Source organism: Eutrigla gurnardus, assembly GCF_963514095.1.
Source record: "Eutrigla gurnardus genome assembly, chromosome: 21".
Classification (NCBI taxonomy): Eukaryota; Metazoa; Chordata; class Actinopteri; order Perciformes; family Triglidae; genus Eutrigla; species Eutrigla gurnardus.
In genome coordinates this window covers 1,163,045-1,181,467 of record NC_139932.1, presented here as the reverse complement: position 1 = coordinate 1,181,467, position 18,423 = coordinate 1,163,045, and the positions used below count along the sequence as shown (strand labels likewise).

Below are 18,423 nucleotides of genomic sequence, written 5' to 3'. Positions count from 1 at the left end.
CACTCACACAACTCCGAGACTAAATGGGCCTCAGCCCGAATGCCTGTTGTACATACGTCAGCACTTTGTAATATAACACACGCATGGCTTTATGTTGTTTTCAAGAAACGCCATCTCAAAGTCATTTACAAGAGAGAGCATGACTGAAACTTTACTGACAAGTCTGCACATATTTTTAGTAAAGACTTGGCCTCTGGATCAGTGCATGTGGGACGGCGTGAGAGCTGGCCAGTGGATTTTGGACAGAGCACAGAGCAGCATTTTTATTCTAAAAGGACCGGTTCAGCTCCACTAACACCCCAACTCTGAAGTGAGGTCCCACCACTGGTCTGTAATAGGTCTGAAGTCTCAGTGAGTGCTGCCCCCTATAGGCGGGTTGAAAACATGAGGAACTAGTGTTGTAGTCTCACCCTCTCTAACCAAAGAGCCTCTGATGATGCAGCATGAGGATTGTGATGGCCAGGGCCACACAATAATATCACACTCACCTACTTTAATTTCACTAATTAAGTTTTTTTGCAGACCACACCCCAAACAATTCATTCATCACACACCACCATTTATTTGATCGTTTATTTTTATTTCTTTTAACTTTACACTGTTTAAATGGCGTGCACACATTTTACACTGTAAAGTTTATACCGTATATTTTCAGTATTAACTTTTTCTATTGGGTTAATCTCTTTGAGTTACCGTGGTGCAGCTGGGATCTATCCAGGAGAGGCAAAAGGCGTGGCCAGGGGCGGAGGAAAGACTCAAGGCTGAGTTATGCTTCCGCGTCGACACAACGCAAGGGGGCTTGCGGACCCCTTACGTCCTTGCGGACCCCCCTTACGTCCAACACAAGGGCCTGACGTGTACCTCCCAAAAATCCTAGACGCGTGTCGAGGCGACGCAACACCAACGCAGCGGCATTGGCTGTGATTGGTCCGCTAACTACATCCGCTGGAGACCGCTATCCGGTTTCCACTCATAAACACCGCCATTTAAACTTTTAAAAGGCTACTTTTATTGTTTTCACCTCGTTTTATTGTTTGCACCTTGTCGCCTTTGCACAAAGAAATAAAACACCAAGTTCAGAAAAATAGTGGATGTTTAAAGCCGGAAAGTAAACAAATAGGCTATAACGAAGCTACGACGATATACGTCTAGAGTCTCGGTCGGTCGGTCAGTCTTTACAAAAAACATATCGCCCTTTACCGGTGTGGCATTGAATTGCATTTCGACACGTAAACCCAACGCAGAACCATCACGGTCCCCAAGCAACTGCATGGCCGTTGCGTGGCCGTTGCGCGATCACTACGCGGAAGCATAATCAGGGCTTTATGCGGTCAGTTGGGCCAGGTCATCTCCAGCCATGTTGGGGAGGGGGGGGTTCTACTTAAAGGAGTCATCACCCGGAAATCGCAATTTCTCTTGTTAAAACATGCATATCTGTGTTTGACCTCAGTTGAAACTTGCCTGAAAGGCTGGAGTTTGAGAGTGGCGCCGTTTTTTCGCTTCTGCTCTTTTTCCGAACAGGAATAGCACACAAGGGTGTGCATTCCTAAAGCACGAGATTTTGATTCTGCGCCTTCGGTGACGTCACCGTGGCGGCTACTTGCATAAGCCCACCCCTCTTTCACCACCCAACCCCGCCCCGTCCGCTACCTGAAATCGCCGAAGCGCCGCCATTATGTTTTGGAGTCTGCATGCAGGCAAGCCCCCCCGGCTCTGTCCTTCCTGCGGCGAATCAACGCGCGCCTCATTACATATTATACAATGCACATCCGGACCAGTCAAAACCTCGCGCGTAATCTCGCGTGATAAAATCGCGGTACGAAAAAGGGTCAGAACAAGCTCAATGTTTGATTAAATTTTTTTTTTTTTTTTCTAATAAGTTTTACGAATTGATCCAAAGCGATCCAAGGGGGGCTGGATACGTATAAAACCAGGTGATGACTCCTTTAACCTCCATTTTGTTTTCCCCTGTTCTGTTAATTGGTTTGGCCAAGCCACTATATATGTTCTTCTGTGTTTAGGAGTCTATTCAGTTGACCTCTTTTATAGGCCTAATTGCTAAGCTTGTGCTTTGTCTTTGGGTAAATAAAAACCCTTATTTTTTTTTAAATCCTGGTTTTCTCATTGCCTCACTGCTTGGTCCCTGACAAGGATATTTGCATCATCGGAGGCTCTTTTTCAGAATAGAACTAGGGAGATCTCAGTCTCTGGGAAAATGAGGGAATGATGACGACCTTTCAAAAATACTACCGGGTTTCTAACAATACAAAGCTTAATGCAAATAGGTTAAGTATTCCTTTAAGTACATCGATTTTGTATCATTAACGCTTCTCAGTACTTCTTCCAGCAGCAGTATTTCTTTCTTTTTTTGGGGCTAGAGTGCCGTTCAAGCCTCTTTTATTACTTTTTCAGACATTGTGGAAATGGGGAAAGAGAGAGGGAGATGACATGCGGGAAATGCGTCCTGGGCAGGGGTCGAACCCTGGACCACCGCATTAAGGACGTTAAGACACATTGCCACTGCGCCACTGGCCGCCCCCAGCAGCAGTGTTTCTGTGTAGATTCCTGACTTTGAGCCAATCCATGGCATCATACCAGCCCCATCAACAACCGGACCACCTGGACCTGTGTGTGTTTCCATGTGGAAGTGTTTAAAGAGGGCATCTTCGGATCGCTGCTCAGGATCTCCAGCTTAATGAAAGCGTGTGTGTGTGTGTTTTCTTACAGAGAGCGTAGTGACATCAAACCGTGGAAGGTGTTCTCCTCCAGTTCCTCTATTTTGTTATGGTGTAGATCACTGCAACATACACACAGACACACACGCTCTGATATTTCCATTACATCACGTTCATCAATCTGTTTTACAGCACAGAAACTTGTGATCTGATTGGTCAAACATGGAATACAATGGTGCTAATTATTCCCACAATGCCCAGCTAGCTGCACTTGTGTACTTTCTTGGTTGCAGTGGTAAATGTTAAGAATACAGAGACTGTGGAGCAGATTGGAGGCTTCGCAGGTCTGAAAACTGGCTTTGGGAGTAACAGGATACATGAAATGACGTTACGTAAAAATATTAAGATTACAGATACATTTTGAAAAAATGGGGATTAGCAGGATTATTATTTAAAATACATTTTTAATTATGCAGAAATTACAACACTTTCCGACACAATTGCCTCCAATCGCCTCCAGCATTATTAAACAATATATTTTCCCCGGGTTTTCATATGTAAAGTATAAAAGACAGTTTTAACAAAGCAGCATGCTTTTTATATATTGTTATATTATTTCAAAAAATTTGATCAGAAAAAATACTGACGCCTCTATATGACCTACAGAAGTAAATAAGCCGATCATTGGGAAGTTTGGCCATTTCTATATAGTTATTCTTAATGCTTGTCATCATTGGATTCTCATGAAATCAGATAAAGTCATGCATGTTCATCAGAAACTTGGTTTCCAGGTTTTGCCTGCAGTCGGTGCTCTGGTGGGAGGCTGAGAACTCCACACCCAAGAGCAGCCACTCCTCCTGCTGTACACCTTGGAGGTAAGAGGCACAACCAGAACAAGGACTGAGCAGGACAAACTGCAAGACCCTGCTGCAGTAAAAAGAGAGGTTTTCTCTAGGAACTCTGGTGCTCAGAAACACTACCCATTTTGTGCACAAAATCAACACCAAATTAATGTTCCTTGTAGGTACTTTAATATTGTGGTTCTTGTTTTACTGAGTACATTTTTAACAGGTAGGCTAATTAGTAATTTAATTGAACCTGTGATTGAGGAAGTGGTAAATTAAGTGTCAAATGAAGAACAATAAAAACGGATAAAAGAAAATGATGATGGGATTAGAACATAAAACTCACATCTTCTGAACGCTCTCACAGCTGGAGAAGGTAGGAAGAGTCTGGATCTGATTATAGGAGAGATCTCTGGAGAGAGAAAGTTTCAGTTGTCATCAGTCCAAAACACATAGTAAGCATCACAGACCTGCATGTCAGCAGGAGCTCACAGCATCAGCCATAATGTTAAAAAATATATCAAGAGAAGAAAGATTTCCAGCTTCAGATATATTTTTTATGTCCATCAGTCCACTTTGAACCAGAGAAAATATCCAAACAATTACTGAATAGATGAAATCATGAAATAATTTCCATCTAGCTCTATCTTCAGGTCAACATTTTAACATGTCCAGTACTTTGATTTATAACTAAACATCTGCAGAAAGGCAGCAGCAAAATGCGGCTTGCCTCAATAATCATTTTTTTCTTTATGTGCATGTGTTTTAGGTGGGAAGACATTATTTGTAGAATCAGTCAACATGTCACAGCAGTCAGTCAAACAGCAGCTATTCGGCAGCAGAATAACAACGGCTGCGGCCACCACAGCTTTCCATACACTTTGTCTTTTGTTGCTGCCCTGGTGTGTTTTCACCATTGGTCTTATCTTAATAAGCTCTTTGGTAGTTCAATATGTGGCTGTTTTTTCCTGGGATGATTGCTGACCGGCACTCTCATCTGGCTTTGTCACATCTTGGAGAACGTCATATTGTCATAGGTCAAAAAAATATGGAGCTAGAGGAGATGGGTAACATTCAGAGGTAAACTCAACTTAAAGTTGTACATTTACGAGACAATAAATCAAATATTGTCTGAGATTATAAAGTAATATTTTTCACGAAAACAGAAAGAAATTATCTAAAATGAAATGCAACTGTAACTGTCATCTGACTTTTGGTAAGGACAGTAAGGACAAACTGAGTGAGGCAAAGGCTTGGAAAGACGCATTAACATGTATTTATTGTTACGTTTCCTGTGGTCTTTTATGAACATTCATAAATACTAATATAATAAAAAAAAAAACTTTTTGTATCTTGTAAATTTCAGTTGTGGGTTTAACTGATACTTTTCTCCCACAAAAGACAATCAATAATAAATCAAATGCTCACCCCCAAAAAAAACCAACCCATTATTTTATTTTAGAGACTACAAGACCATCACATTAATGGAAGTGACCATATTAGGACTGTGGAGGAGCGACGGGTGGATCTGATGAACACAGCGGCACCCCGAGCAGCACCCTTAACTAGATCTGGATCCATCTGGACTCTGCTTAGCTGCTTAGCTTCATAATTCAAGGTCAACTTTACAGCTAATTGTTAGTAGGTAACTGCATTAGTAGCTTGGTAGCGACCTGTCAATCAGCATCAGCATCCCCTGCTTTCTGGTCTGTTGGACTCTAAATGGACCATAATGTACTAAATGAACATCATGCTGGATTGAAGAAGACTTGAAACTAGAGATTGAGACCATAAACTCATAATTACAATGTTTACTGAGATAATAAATCAAGAGAGAAGTAGGACCATTTTCTCATAGACTGCTATATAATCAAGGAGTCGCACTCTTATTGCCAGCTGAGGAAATGCAGCTTTAAAGCGCTTCAGTATGAGCTTCACTTTTCAGAAATGGAGGATTCCTCTTGGTTTCTTTACTTTCACATTCCTGTTTAAAACGAGTCTACAGATGTGGATGCAGGTTATATCTGAACTCACAGCAGCTGAAGGTTTGGAAGCTGTTCACACACTGAACTGGGCAGAGAGGTGATCCGAGCCCCTGTGATGGTCCTACACACACACACACACACACACACACACACAGAGAAGAAAGATGTGATGAAGGTGTGCATATTGACCAACAATTCTATTGCAATATGAGGGTCAAACATGGTACATTATGGTTTGTTGGGTTGCAGCAGCACAGGTGCATTAGAGACCATGTTGTGTTCAGGAATACGGATCATGTGTAATGGTGTGTTCAGATGATTTGTGGTGCATTCCTGTACATCAACGGTGTAATACATAGTACTATGGTGTATTCATAAACACTTCTTCTTTAGTAGAGGCTTTTATCCAAAGCAACTTCCAATAAGTAAATTTGTTGGAAGAAATTGTAAGGTGTAGGAGGAGTTTGTTAAAATAAAACAGATGAAAATGCCATAATGACTAACTTCCTGGTAGATATGTTGACATGTTGTAAGTTTCGTGATGATTGACCAAAAGGTTATGGGTATTAAGTTCCAGAGCCAGTACAGTTTAGACTTTGTTTTGTTAGTTAAAATAAACCTTTTTTGTCATTTACCTTTTTGTCTTTGCCTGTGTTTGGGTCCAACCGTTTTCACCCCGCTATACACGATGTAACACCTTTGGGACATTTTGATTACTTTGTAATGCCTTTCTGAAGTCTCTGATCAATGATGTCCTCCGTGACATGCTCAACTAATTTGGGTTCGTTTACCTGGACAATATTAAAATGTTCTCCTCCGAAGAGCACATTCAAGTCAGGTTTGTTTGTCTAGTGTGAGTGCTCGGTACACTTCCTTTGCACTGGCACATTTGGAAGAGGTGTACTTTGTTAGCCTATGCTAGCTTTAACTCATGTCGTGGCAATGCTGCAGGTTTTAGTGAAGAAATGTTAATTTGTGTGATTCATGTCTATGTGTTCCAATGAGTCTTTGCACGTCGGTCCCAGCATTCTAGCTAAGCAGCTATCGCTACTTTCTATAGGTTTCATTAGCCTGCTTAGCTCACGTGACCATCACAAATAGACATAAATGAACAAATTGTTGCCTCCAGACTCTCCCAGAGGGTCATTTGAGTAACCCCTGATATGTTTTTAAGCCCTGCATTCAAAATCTGCAAATGCTGTAAAAAGTCTATGTTCTTAGCTTGGTTTTTATATTGCACTGTAAACCCCAACAGTACTACTAACTTATAAGGACTGAGGGCACAATAATTAAAATCTGTTTAATAGTTGAAAGAACTTATAACTAATCAGTGATGTGAACGATTAATCTAGTTTTAATTTTCTGTGGCACAGCACTTATGAGTAAAGTATCCCCCATCACGTATGAGTAAACGCTACGTACAGGGACGTCACGACGTCACGACGTTGTGAATCTGCTGCCCTGACCGACGTAATTTTTTTTGTCTAAGATGGCTGCCGTGTGCGAGAGTCCGCGTCTCATCTTCGTTCATGGATTAACTTGTAAGTAAACCAAACAAACTTGTCAAAACTGCTTTGCTTGTTATAATGTTGCATGGGTATAACAAATAATAAAGTGTTTGATCGTTAGACTGCGCTGTTTTTACATTTAGGGTACCGAGCAATGGCCGCGGTGATTCACGCTCATTTTTGAATTGCGGCGCCTGTGCTGCCGTTAATGATGACGATGTTAGCTAGTAACTCTTTTCAGTTAGCAGCCATAGCGTTTCTTTGTGTGGCGCTGATATTTATGTGAAGCGCCCTTATCTGGTAAATATTTTTTTTCTTCTTATATGCACCCGAATGAACTAACGTAGGCCTAGTAGCTATCTTAAGACGAACGTTAAGTTGCAGCTAGTTTAGCCATTAGCCGGCTCACTTTGAGGCTAATGGCTAACTTGTGGCAGTAACTTTTATGCACTTCAGTGCTAGTTACATCCGTGGTAATGCATGGACATGAAGTTGGTTAGCTTATGCAATCTGCAAGCTTACATTGAACCTCCATTTTTTCTTTCCTCATAGGCTGAAGTGGATGCAGAGAAGCGAGCATGCACACAAATCAAGGTAACTGAGATTTAGCTTGTGCTGCTCCCACTCCATAAATGGGCTAACATTTTATTATTATTTGTAATAATCAAGTCTGTCTGTCTGTGTGTGTGCATTTGAAGATCTATGTAATTGACTGTATATGACCTACAGTCACTTATATCATCTGAGAACAACTTTATTGGTAAGTTATATTAACACTTGAGATTCTGGGTTAATAAATTGTAAAGCTGTTGTTGAGTAGCCTACATAATTTAACTGGTTTCTTACTGCTTATTGCATCTGTTTCCACAGGATCAAGTTGAGAATATGGACCAGCACTGACCTTTTTCTTTGGTAAGCCAAATGATTTAAACTCACTTGTAGGAGAATTAATTTAGTTTGAAAGTAAGCACTTCAAATGATGGAGTGGAAGTGCAAGTTCGGTGCTGTGTCCTCAGACACCCAGACACAGTTATTTAAGCACTACATAGCCATTATTCAAGAGTTAGTCCTTTGCCATGTCTCTACACCTCCTGCATTTGTACATTTCTGTAATTAATGCAGTGAAAATTCATTTATCGCGGTTTCACAAAGACACGTGTAGAGCTGGTGCAAGTGAAGGAGCACAAGCAGGACACAGTTTTTACATGTCCCTTGTGTGACTTCAGACCGCCCTTCTCAGAGGCAACACTGTCATACTGATGACTTTTGCCCTGCATCGCCAAGAGATCGTTCAGGGGGATCAAATGGTGAAGGAGTTCCTACAGAAATGGCCGGCTCTTCGGATGGAATCGCAGGTAAAACAGGCTCACTCTTTCTCATTTCTACCAATCTTTACACATCTTTCTCAGTCTGCCCTCTCTAAACATGTTTCATCACAATTCATTTGTCCTATTGTGTTTTTTTATTTAGTTTTGTAGGTTTGTGTAGAGTTCCACCGCATCACAAACGTCAGTCTACGGAACCAGTTTTATGCTGAGCTTGACCGGCACACACCACAACTGTTGGCCATATACAGACAGAAGGCAGAACACACCAGCAAGATAGCAGAGGCGCTGCATGACATCCTACATATTTATGACCTCCAGGTGAGTTAAGTTGAATTTGGTCCAAATCAAGTTATACGGACAACAGTGACAGCAACAAAGTTCATTATGTTCAATTTTCTTGTCCTTTCAGCAAGAACAAGATGTCAACATGAGACGCATTGCAGCCCTATGTGCCCTCCCAGTATATCTGTGTGAGGAGGACCCACCGTTCTTCAAGACACGGAATGTAAGTATGCACTGCTTTCGCAGAACTGTTAGTATCAATGAGGTGATATTGCTTGCTTTGTATGGATAGCATTATTTTCAACACTAAAAGCTGCCTAACTATACACCGCAACCACATTCCAAACCCTGTGTGGAGGCGTGAGTGTGGATGCATATGGATACATACAGTATCTGGTATAGAAGCCCTGTAATCCTTAAGTTTAACTTCCCACAAAGCCCTGACCTCACCTTCCCCAGAGGGCTAATCATTTGGTTGACCTTCTGACCTTACCACTCATGAAATAACACACACACACACACACACTACTTTCCTACCTCCTCCCTTCCTTCTTTCCTCCCTCCCTGCTCCTCCCTTCATTCCTTCCTTCCTCATTTTTTCTTCCTTCCTTTTTCCCCTCCTTCCCTTTTTCTTTCCTTTCTTCTTCCCCTCCTTCCCTTTTTCTTCCCCTCCTTCCTTCCTTCTGTCCCTCCATCCCTCCTTACTTCTTTCCTTCCTTCTGTCCCTCCATCCCTCCTCACTTCTTTCCTTCCTTCCTCCCTTCTTCCCCCTTCCTTCAGCTTCCTTCCTTGACCCGATGACCGCTGGAGGGTTTAAAAGACCTATATGAGACACATTGACATACTTACATGTATACCTACCTGTTGGATGGTGACTAGTAGAATAGTCAGTTGAAATACCTACCTAATACTTAGCTGTTGAGTCATGACCTGTGAAATAGTAATATAATGCAATTGTCTAGTTCCTGAAAGTTAACCTTGTATAACCTGCATATTCCAGGAGGACAACTCACCTGAGCCAGACATCACTGACACGCCTGTTGCCCTTGTCACGGTGGTCTCCGAGAGCACTACAAGTCCAGTTGACTTCATTCCTGCATCCATTGCTATTGTGGTAGAAGATGAGCTTGTGATGAGCAACATCCCCAGGTTGGCTAAAGCATTTGTATTGTTGTTTGGTTTGATGTATGTATTGCATTTGGACTACCCCAGGAAACTCATTCACACTTTTACCTTCATCCAGAAAGTGCTGATGGGTCTTGATGATGGTAAACTACTCAAACCCTGCCTACTCAATCTAAAAAAATGACCTGTTACTGAAAGAGTAGACCACATTATACTTTGTGTCTATGGACATGCACACGTCTGTATGCACATACAGACGCGTGTTTTTGGTGCCAAGTGTCTTAATGTGACAGTATGTTGAATATGCTTTTGCCCAAAGCATCTGAATGGAAGTTACACCTGGTAGGCTGTCTAACCATAAAAGCTACCTGTTCATGTTTTCACTTTAAAAAAAGATAACAGTTTTAATTATTAGCAATTGTATAATTCTGTCATTTATTCACTGAAAATTCCTTTATAATGTGTAGAGCTGGTGCAAGTGAAGGAGCACAAGCAGGTCACACACTTTTTACATGCCCCTTATCCACCAAGTCTACCTCATTTGTTCATGGTTGCATTTTTAAAAAGTTAACAACTGTAAATCGGAATAGTGTGAGATATGCCCTTTACAATAATGTATTTATTTATTTTTTATTTTATTTTATGAAAGAGCTATTGGTCCTTTGTTGTAAGACTTATGCACAAAGGCCAGTGGTATTATTTATTTCAGTTTTATTTATGTTTAAAATTGCTTTGCAGTTTGATGAGCTGTAAGATCCTTTTAATTTGTGTACAAAGTCTTGCCAGATGTTTTACTTTCAGCACTTTAACATGCTCAGTCATGTCATGACATGTAGATGGACACACACACACACACACACACACACACACACACAGATATACAGACACCTTACCCGTTCAGGAGGTGACTGAGCTGTTTAATGTCCAGTTACATTTGCAGCAGGGTTTTAAAGAAATATTGCTGTAATTGTTCATACTTGTTTGGATAAACAATGTTAATGCAAAATAAAAACAAACTGAAATTGTACCTGAAGTTGTGTGTGTGTTTAATGTAAAAATTGAGTATTCAGAACTTAAATCAATACAATTTTCATGAGCTTATGAGTACAAGTATGTTTTTTGAGTAAGACTGAAGTAAAAACATTTTAAGTTTGTATACATACAAGTTTTAATAACTGCTTAAAATACTTTTTAAGTACAGTGCACTTCAATTTAATGAAAGTTCAATTTAAATAATTTAAGTATGACGAAGACATAAATATTAAGTTAAGGAAAATTAAAAAAATTATATTGAACTTAGAATATAGATTAATATAGGTCAACTGAACACATATTTTTTAAGTAAAGTGTAACTCAAAAAATGTATCAATATGCATACATTTTGAGTTTTCTGAACTTATTCGGGTTTACAGTGTGGTATTTACAATGTTTTTCCACCTTTGTTTTGATAGACACTTCACTGACACCAGAGGAGTCAAACTCGGATGATATAACACAGCCCAAGAGGGTACAAGTGCATCTCCTGGAACCCCCTACCCAGGGCTCCAGACTAACTTTTTGCATTGGTTGCACTGGTGCGCCTAACTTTTTTTCTTAGGTGCACCAGCACAAAATTAAGGTGCACCCACATTTTTCATCGCGTCGCCTTTAACGCCAAAAGGTCACCTTTTTATCGCTCTCCTTTTACATAATGACACCCCCTTATGGCCTAGGTTAACTGCAGCACCATCAGCACCCAGAGGAACCGTTTTCTCCAGCCAATCTGCACACTGATGCCCAAGCGCAGTTAATGCTTGCTTTGTGGCACAATAAAAAGATCATACAGGTCACTAGCCTATAGATTGCAAATGGAAAACTGTTTATGTGATCTTAGCCTAGCCTAATTATATTTTTACTTAGGCTATTCATTTTTAATAATAATATTAGGAATAGGCTACTATACAATTTCCTATTCATGATCTCTCATGCTGTAATGTGGACCTTCAAACACTGTGCGTGTCCATGCTCCACCCGACATGTCCAATTAACATGTTGACCGGCCTCCCTTTATGCAAAATGCGGCAGTAGACAATAACGCACTCCTTCGTAGAGACGTCTGTGTCGCCGTCAGTCATGAATGACGTGTACGTGGCGTTTCCAACCTCCGCAGCTGTCTTGTTCTTTAGTGTGTCGGCATTTTTTTCATCAGAATAATTTCGGACTTAAATTTAGTGAACGGCAACTCCTCCTTTGCAATATTGTATGCGACGTTGAATTTTATATTCATTTCAGATTCCTCAGCGGACGTGATTTATACAGCCTGACGCTGAAATGCAGCTGGATGAGGGGCCACTTTATTAACACACTTATCACGGCATGTAGTATGCTTTTTGGACATATTGCGCTTTTTCAATGTCTCGATGCGAAATGTTGTTGACTCCTCCACAAACGCACTATTACCGGCCAAATGCTGACCGCACTCCCGACAATAAATGCAGTGCATTGAGTCCCTTTCTTCATCGTACATCAGCCAGGGAAATTGCTTCAACCAGTCCTGTCTGAAGGCATATTTTTGGGCTTTTTAATTAGTCTCGGGGCGAGGCTTTCTGACTCTCTTCACTTTCAAAGAAAATCGAAGCGCTCATTGTCGAAGCGCTCAGGAGTACCTGCTCTGCTCGCTCGCATTTTCGAACTGACACAATTTACAGCAGTGTGAAAAGGACCACAGCCAATCAGAGGCAAGGACCCGCCCGAGCTCTGTCTCTTATTGGTTTAGACCACGATACCGTCAGGAGAACATAAAGAGATGCTGCGCTTATGATTTTTTTTTTCACCCGAGCAGCGTTAGGTGCACCAGTGCGACCTACAATTTTTTTCAGTCGCACTCATAAACATTTTGGTCACATATGCGACCAAAATGGTCGCACTCTGGAGCCCTGCCCCTACCCCTTCTAGTACCAGCACCCCAAGACCATCAACCAGCAGGAAGAGGAAGAGGACGACGCAGAGAGATGTGAGTGATGTGATAGAGGCCTTAATGGACACACATACCCCTTTTCCACCAACGCGAACCTAGTTCAAGAGCCGGGCCGGTGCCGTGCTGGTTCGCAGTTGGTTTAACTTGCGAACCATCCGAGAACCTGTTTGCGTTTCCACCGGCTAGAGAGCCCAGAGAACCACGTCATTATGTCACTGTATACGTCTGAGGTTTCCCCGCAGCGCTAATTTCAAGCATAGCAGACATGTCTCTTCAGAAAAAGTGTTTATTTTGGTAAATAATACAATAACAATAAAATACACACAATACTAAAATCACAACATTTTTTAAAGTGTAGAACAGTGTGTGATCAATAGATCGGAGTGTTTGATGTTTAGTCATCTGCAGGTTGGACCTCCGTTCAATATCGCCGATGTCCGACAGCTCTACAAACACAAACCAGAGAACAGCGGTTTAATCACAAACGTGTCCACGACGCTGCAAACACAGATGTTAAGTCACGTTGGTAGTTGGTAACGTTTAGTTAGCCAACGGCAGTCAGAAAGTGGCATGCTAACGTTGTTGTTAGCAATATCACGCTAGCTGGCTAGCTAGCCGGTCAGCTTACATTACCCGAGGATGCATAGCCACTAGTTGCTGCAGTTACGAACGTAATCACCAGCTTGGTAAACTAAACAGAAATGTGTCGTTAGTTTGCAACGAGGTGAAACAATTTAAAAGTGAAACTTACCGGGAACAGTAACGTTAGTAAAACTCTGCAGCGGCGTATTTTCCCCCGTTGCCTCGAGCGTTAATCCCGCCCCCAGCCCCTAACGTAAGCCGGGCCCGGTTCCAGCCCAGCAAAGAGTTGGGGCCGCTCGGGAACCAGTTTTCCATGTCGAGAGTCGGCTCTTTGTCTGTGGAAACAGGAAGAACTGGTTCGCGATTGGGCACCGGCTCCGAACCGGCCCTCAAAATGCCTCGGTGGAAAAGGGGTAACAGAGGAAACAGCATGATGAATTCATGCAAGCCGAGCAGCTGCATCACCATCAGGAGATGTTCTGCAAGTGGATGACGGCACAGATGGAGATGGAGGTGTGTTGCCAGCAAGAGACACACAGCAGCTGTTTGCGAGCATGACGGTTTCTCTCCAGAAGACCTCACATCCACATCACTAGAATTCAACCTGAATGTAGAATTCAGATAGCCTACAGATCACATCGAACAGGATGTACTTATGTCTATGACTTCCTGTAAATTCTTTGGAGGGTGCCATTTGCTTTTTTGTCTCCGCCACCTGCTACTGATGCCTGATCTTGTTTACTACCCAAGCAAGACACAGTTCGTATTGGACAAGCTGATGACCTGCTTAGTTGAATGATGGTGTGTTCAAGTGTAATTAAGGTATATTAGTTGGTCTTACGGTGTGTTCTGGAATCCTAAACATGTACAATGTTGTGTTTAGGTGATTTCTGGTGTTTTGAGGTGCATTTAAATGACCATTATGGTGTGTTCAAATGCTTCAACGGTGAAGTACATTGTACTTTGGCATGTTTAGGTACCGTAAAAGTGTGAGCATTGCATGTGCTTATGGTGTGTTTATGTGAATCAAATCTAATATAGTGTGTTGAGTTGATTCTCAGGAGCATTATGATGTCTTAAGGTGGAATACAAAAATAACAAAACCTCATGAAATTCATGTTAGTAGTCTAAAAAAAATACCTTGATTTACTAAAGATTTGAGGGGCAGTTTCGCTCCATTCGATGTCCTGTTGAGATAGGATGTTGAGGCGTACCAAAACACTTGGAGGGATCATTTTAAAGCAAAGATATGAAAAATGTTTGGCGTGCTTGGCATTTTTATTTCCACCAACTGGTTCAGTTCGAGGTGACTGTAAAGCACACAGGGCTTTCAGGGGCCGAGTTTAAATAGAAAATGTGGGTCATAACAACGTGAAAGTTTGTCAGATAGAATAATAACTGCTGCCACTCAATAACAGCAGTTTGATTGAGGTTCAACTCTCAAAACACACACTAATCTCGGCTAACACAGCACACACTGAAACATAATCAAGCATTCTTGTGTGCGTGTTTGTGCGCATGTGCGTGTGAGTGTGTGTCTGTGTCTTACAAGCTTTCCAGACTCTTAGTTCCCGTCAGATCTGTAAACTCAGTGAGATCTGCTGCTCCGTTCAGAGAGCTAATGAAACAGAAAGGCAGAAAGTTAGTGTTCATTTCAAGCTGACAGAAGCAGATTTATGTCAAGGAAACACGAACAGTTTGTGTAATTAGTGTTTGATTTACTGATTTCCTTTTTAGTGAAAGGAAAAATGTTCTACGTGGATGTCCAATCAGCGTTGATGGTAAATTGAAGCACTAGATTACTGCTGCTTTATTAACCTAGCAAGCTGAGTTTTCCCGCTTGGAGAGCCGTGCAGGCTCTTCTATTTTTTTTTCTGTCATGAGCGAATCTGTCAAGAAATGATTCTGATAATCTGGTACAGTTTAAATTCTATATTATAAATTATTTCACTCTGATAAATTATGCATCCCAGAGCTAGACTACTACTCACACAGCAATTGACAGAGCACACCGCTCCTCGACGCTTCTGCGTCCAGTGTGAACCCGGCGTATCTCTCCGTTGCATTCCTACTCTGACTACAATAAATATGTCTGTATATCAAAATATGTATGTATGTACAAACATATCCCTGTCCATTTTCATCAACATCTCCTGCAGTCATATTTTGGGATAGGCTACCTCAAATGTAAAGAGAACAAAGAAGTCTGTTTTTGAGCAGCATCTCGAGCAAGCCACCGTCTGGAAATAAACAAAAAGCTAAGGAGATTTTTATTTGTTGAACAAAACCCCTTACACGTTTTGTTCAACAAATAATCTTCACAAATTAAAACCACTTTTATGATTTCCTAAACATGAATGCATTCGACAGAAGTAAAAAGCTAACATGGGCTATGAAGGAACTACTGTTACATGACTTGAAATCACCATCACTAAGTAGGCAGCCACATCTGGTTCTGAAAAGTGAAGCCAAATCTGAAGGTCAATAAAATGTCCTTCTCTCCGCTGGCAACCAAGGGGCGACTCCTCTCTGGTTGTACAGAAGTCTATGAGAAAATGGTCCTACTTCTCTCTTGATGTAATATAAAATGGCCTCATTTATATAGCGCTTTTCTCCAAAGCGCTTTACAACAATGACTGACATTCACCCATTCACACACACATTCACACACCGACGCCGGAGTCAACCACACAGGGCGACAGCCAGCTCATCAGGAGCAATTAGGGTAAGGTGTCTTGCTCAGGGACACCAGGCACTCAGCTAGGAGGAGCCGGGGAACGAACCGGCGAATCTTGTGGAGGCCAGCCATCTGCTCTACCTCCTGAGCTAACCCCCCCCCCATAATATCTAAGTAAACATTGTAAACATGAGTTTATGGTTTCAATCTCTAGTTTCAATTCTTCTACAGGTCCATTTAGAGTCCAACAAACCAGAAAGCAGGGGATGCTTTAGGGGGTGGGGCTTACCTGCTGATTGAGAGGTCCATTTAGAGTCCAACAGACCAGAAAGCAGGGGATGCTTTAGGGGGCGGGGCTACCTGTTGACAGGTCACTCTGTCAACAGGTACTGACATTTTAATTGTAGAACAAAACATTAAAATCTCTAAAGCTTGTGTAAACTACGGACCTTTTTTCAGGCATCATAAAAAACAAAGCCATTCAAACAACGCAATGTTTTCGAGATGAGGGAACAAGAAGAGCAAAATAGTAATTTAATGGATTTAGGACTCATTCGTGCAGCGATCTATAGTACCGGTAACTTTATTTCTTGCTTACTTCACTATGACAGGTCTTAACAGATTTAACAGCTGGGTCATTATATCAGTGAGAAATGTTTTGCTTCAATCGACCACATTTCCCATCAACACTGTTGGGACATCCACATAAAAAGGTGGTGAATTTTTCCCTTAAATCTCAGTATTTTATCTGATGCGTGTCTCACAGTGTGTGTAGCTCTGGTATGTTCTGAAAGGTAGATCTGCCAACAGAGTGGATCGGGTTGTCATAGAAAAATCTGTAAAACACAAGGAGACAAACAGCTTCATCGTCTCACACTCACTACAACATGAAGCGACGTACTGAATAACAACTTACCATTAACTTAACGCTGCACAGATAATAATGTATATAGCATAAACTCTTAACTCAAATCTACTTCCTAACTGTATTCAGACTTTTGAAATGCGAGAGCCAGTATTATTCAAGAGGAATAGGTATGTTGAAAAAAAGAGGGTAAGGACAAAGATGAATGTTGTCTTATCTAGTCCTGAATTTTTATTATGGTTTTCTGTCTTTGTACATTTTTAGTCACTTCCTGTTTTATTTTGTACTTACCTTTGCCTCTCATTTCAGATTTCAGACCTTCACTTCCTGTCCTCCTGTGTGTGTTGACCTGCCTCGCCCTGATTAGTTACACTTGTGTGGCGTGTATTTAGTCTCTGTGCTCCCCTCAATGTTTGCCAGTTCATCTAGTGAGTTTCAGTGAGTGTTCCAGCAGTCGTTCCTCAGTTTAATCTCTGTGTTCTTGACCTAGTTCTGTTTTTTTTTACTTGCCTTTAGCCCAAGCAGTGATTTCTTTTGATTGATTAATTAAATGTATTATTGTGTCATGCATAATCAATATGCCTAGCCCACAAGGGCTTACAAGACACCAATATTAGACAACAAAAAGACCAGACACCAAAAGTAGATGCTTAACAATACTAATACTAACAAAATAAACCATCCTGACGTTTCTTCCAGGCTTTTGCAACAAAAGAGGCTAACTTAAAAACATTGAAATTAAACAACCCTTCAATCCTGTCATCATCAGTGCTCCAAAATATTTCAGGATACTGAATAAACATTTCGTTGAAAAAAGGTATTCTCAGCTCATCATAAAAAGGACAATATAAAATAAAGTGTTCCTCTGGGATGTTTTTAAATCTGCCAACTTCAAGGGCCAGAGGAAGGATTCCTGTTCTTAACTGAGCACACAAGGATCTTTGATTTCTCGCTAAGTTTGCTTTTACATAAAATTAAGTAGCATAGTTATGTTTGATTTGAATATATGTTCGTAATTTCGGTTTTAACAAGATGTCATTTAACCACTTTTTTTCAAATCCAAAGAGTAACTTTTTTCTAATTGTGTTTACACTGCATGAGAAATTATTTCTATAGATATACTGTAGTTCAGCTTCTCCGAAGACAGCATGAAGCTCTGCAGCCCATGGACCATTCTGAACTTTAATCCAAAGGAAAACCTTCTTACTGATCCTATTATCTGACATATTAATGAAACGATTCCACAGTCTAATCATTTCACATTTCCTCCTTATTGACCCAGGAATCCAACCCATGTCACCCTGAGCAGCAAGAGAAGGGGCACATTTATGAATGCCCAGAAAACAACGTATAGCTCTGTTTTGTACTGCATCTGAAATTGACCTTTCTTTAAATCCCCAATATCCCTGCAGCATAATTCAAAATAGGAGAAACACATGCATCATACAGTTAAGAGTAAGTGGAATATCCGAGGTCTTTACATATTTTTAACTAGTTAACAACAGACCCCAAAGCTCTGCTAGCTTAAAGAGTTTAATTCCATTTTCGTAAGTCATAAATTCATCAAGAGGGAATCCCAAATATTTGTACTCAGA

The 18,423-nt window shown here is 41.1% G+C and overlaps 1 protein-coding gene across 1 annotated transcript in view; it reads right to left on the bottom strand.

Moving 5' to 3' along the window:
* Positions 1-18,423, bottom strand: part of LOC311031893 (leucine-rich repeat-containing G-protein coupled receptor 5A-like) — a gene marked incomplete at its 5' end in the record, with an annotated part of 148,023 nt that overhangs the window by 41,721 nt on the left and 87,879 nt on the right. Inside the window, 5 exons of the mRNA XM_084038449.1 lie at positions 2,726-2,797; positions 3,867-3,932; positions 5,555-5,626; positions 14,836-14,904; positions 16,728-16,799. Of these exons, the coding sequence (XP_083894575.1) occupies positions 2,726-2,797; positions 3,867-3,932; positions 5,555-5,626; positions 14,836-14,904; positions 16,728-16,799 (351 nt within the window). The remainder of the gene's footprint in view (positions 1-2,725; positions 2,798-3,866; positions 3,933-5,554; positions 5,627-14,835; positions 14,905-16,727; positions 16,800-18,423) is intronic.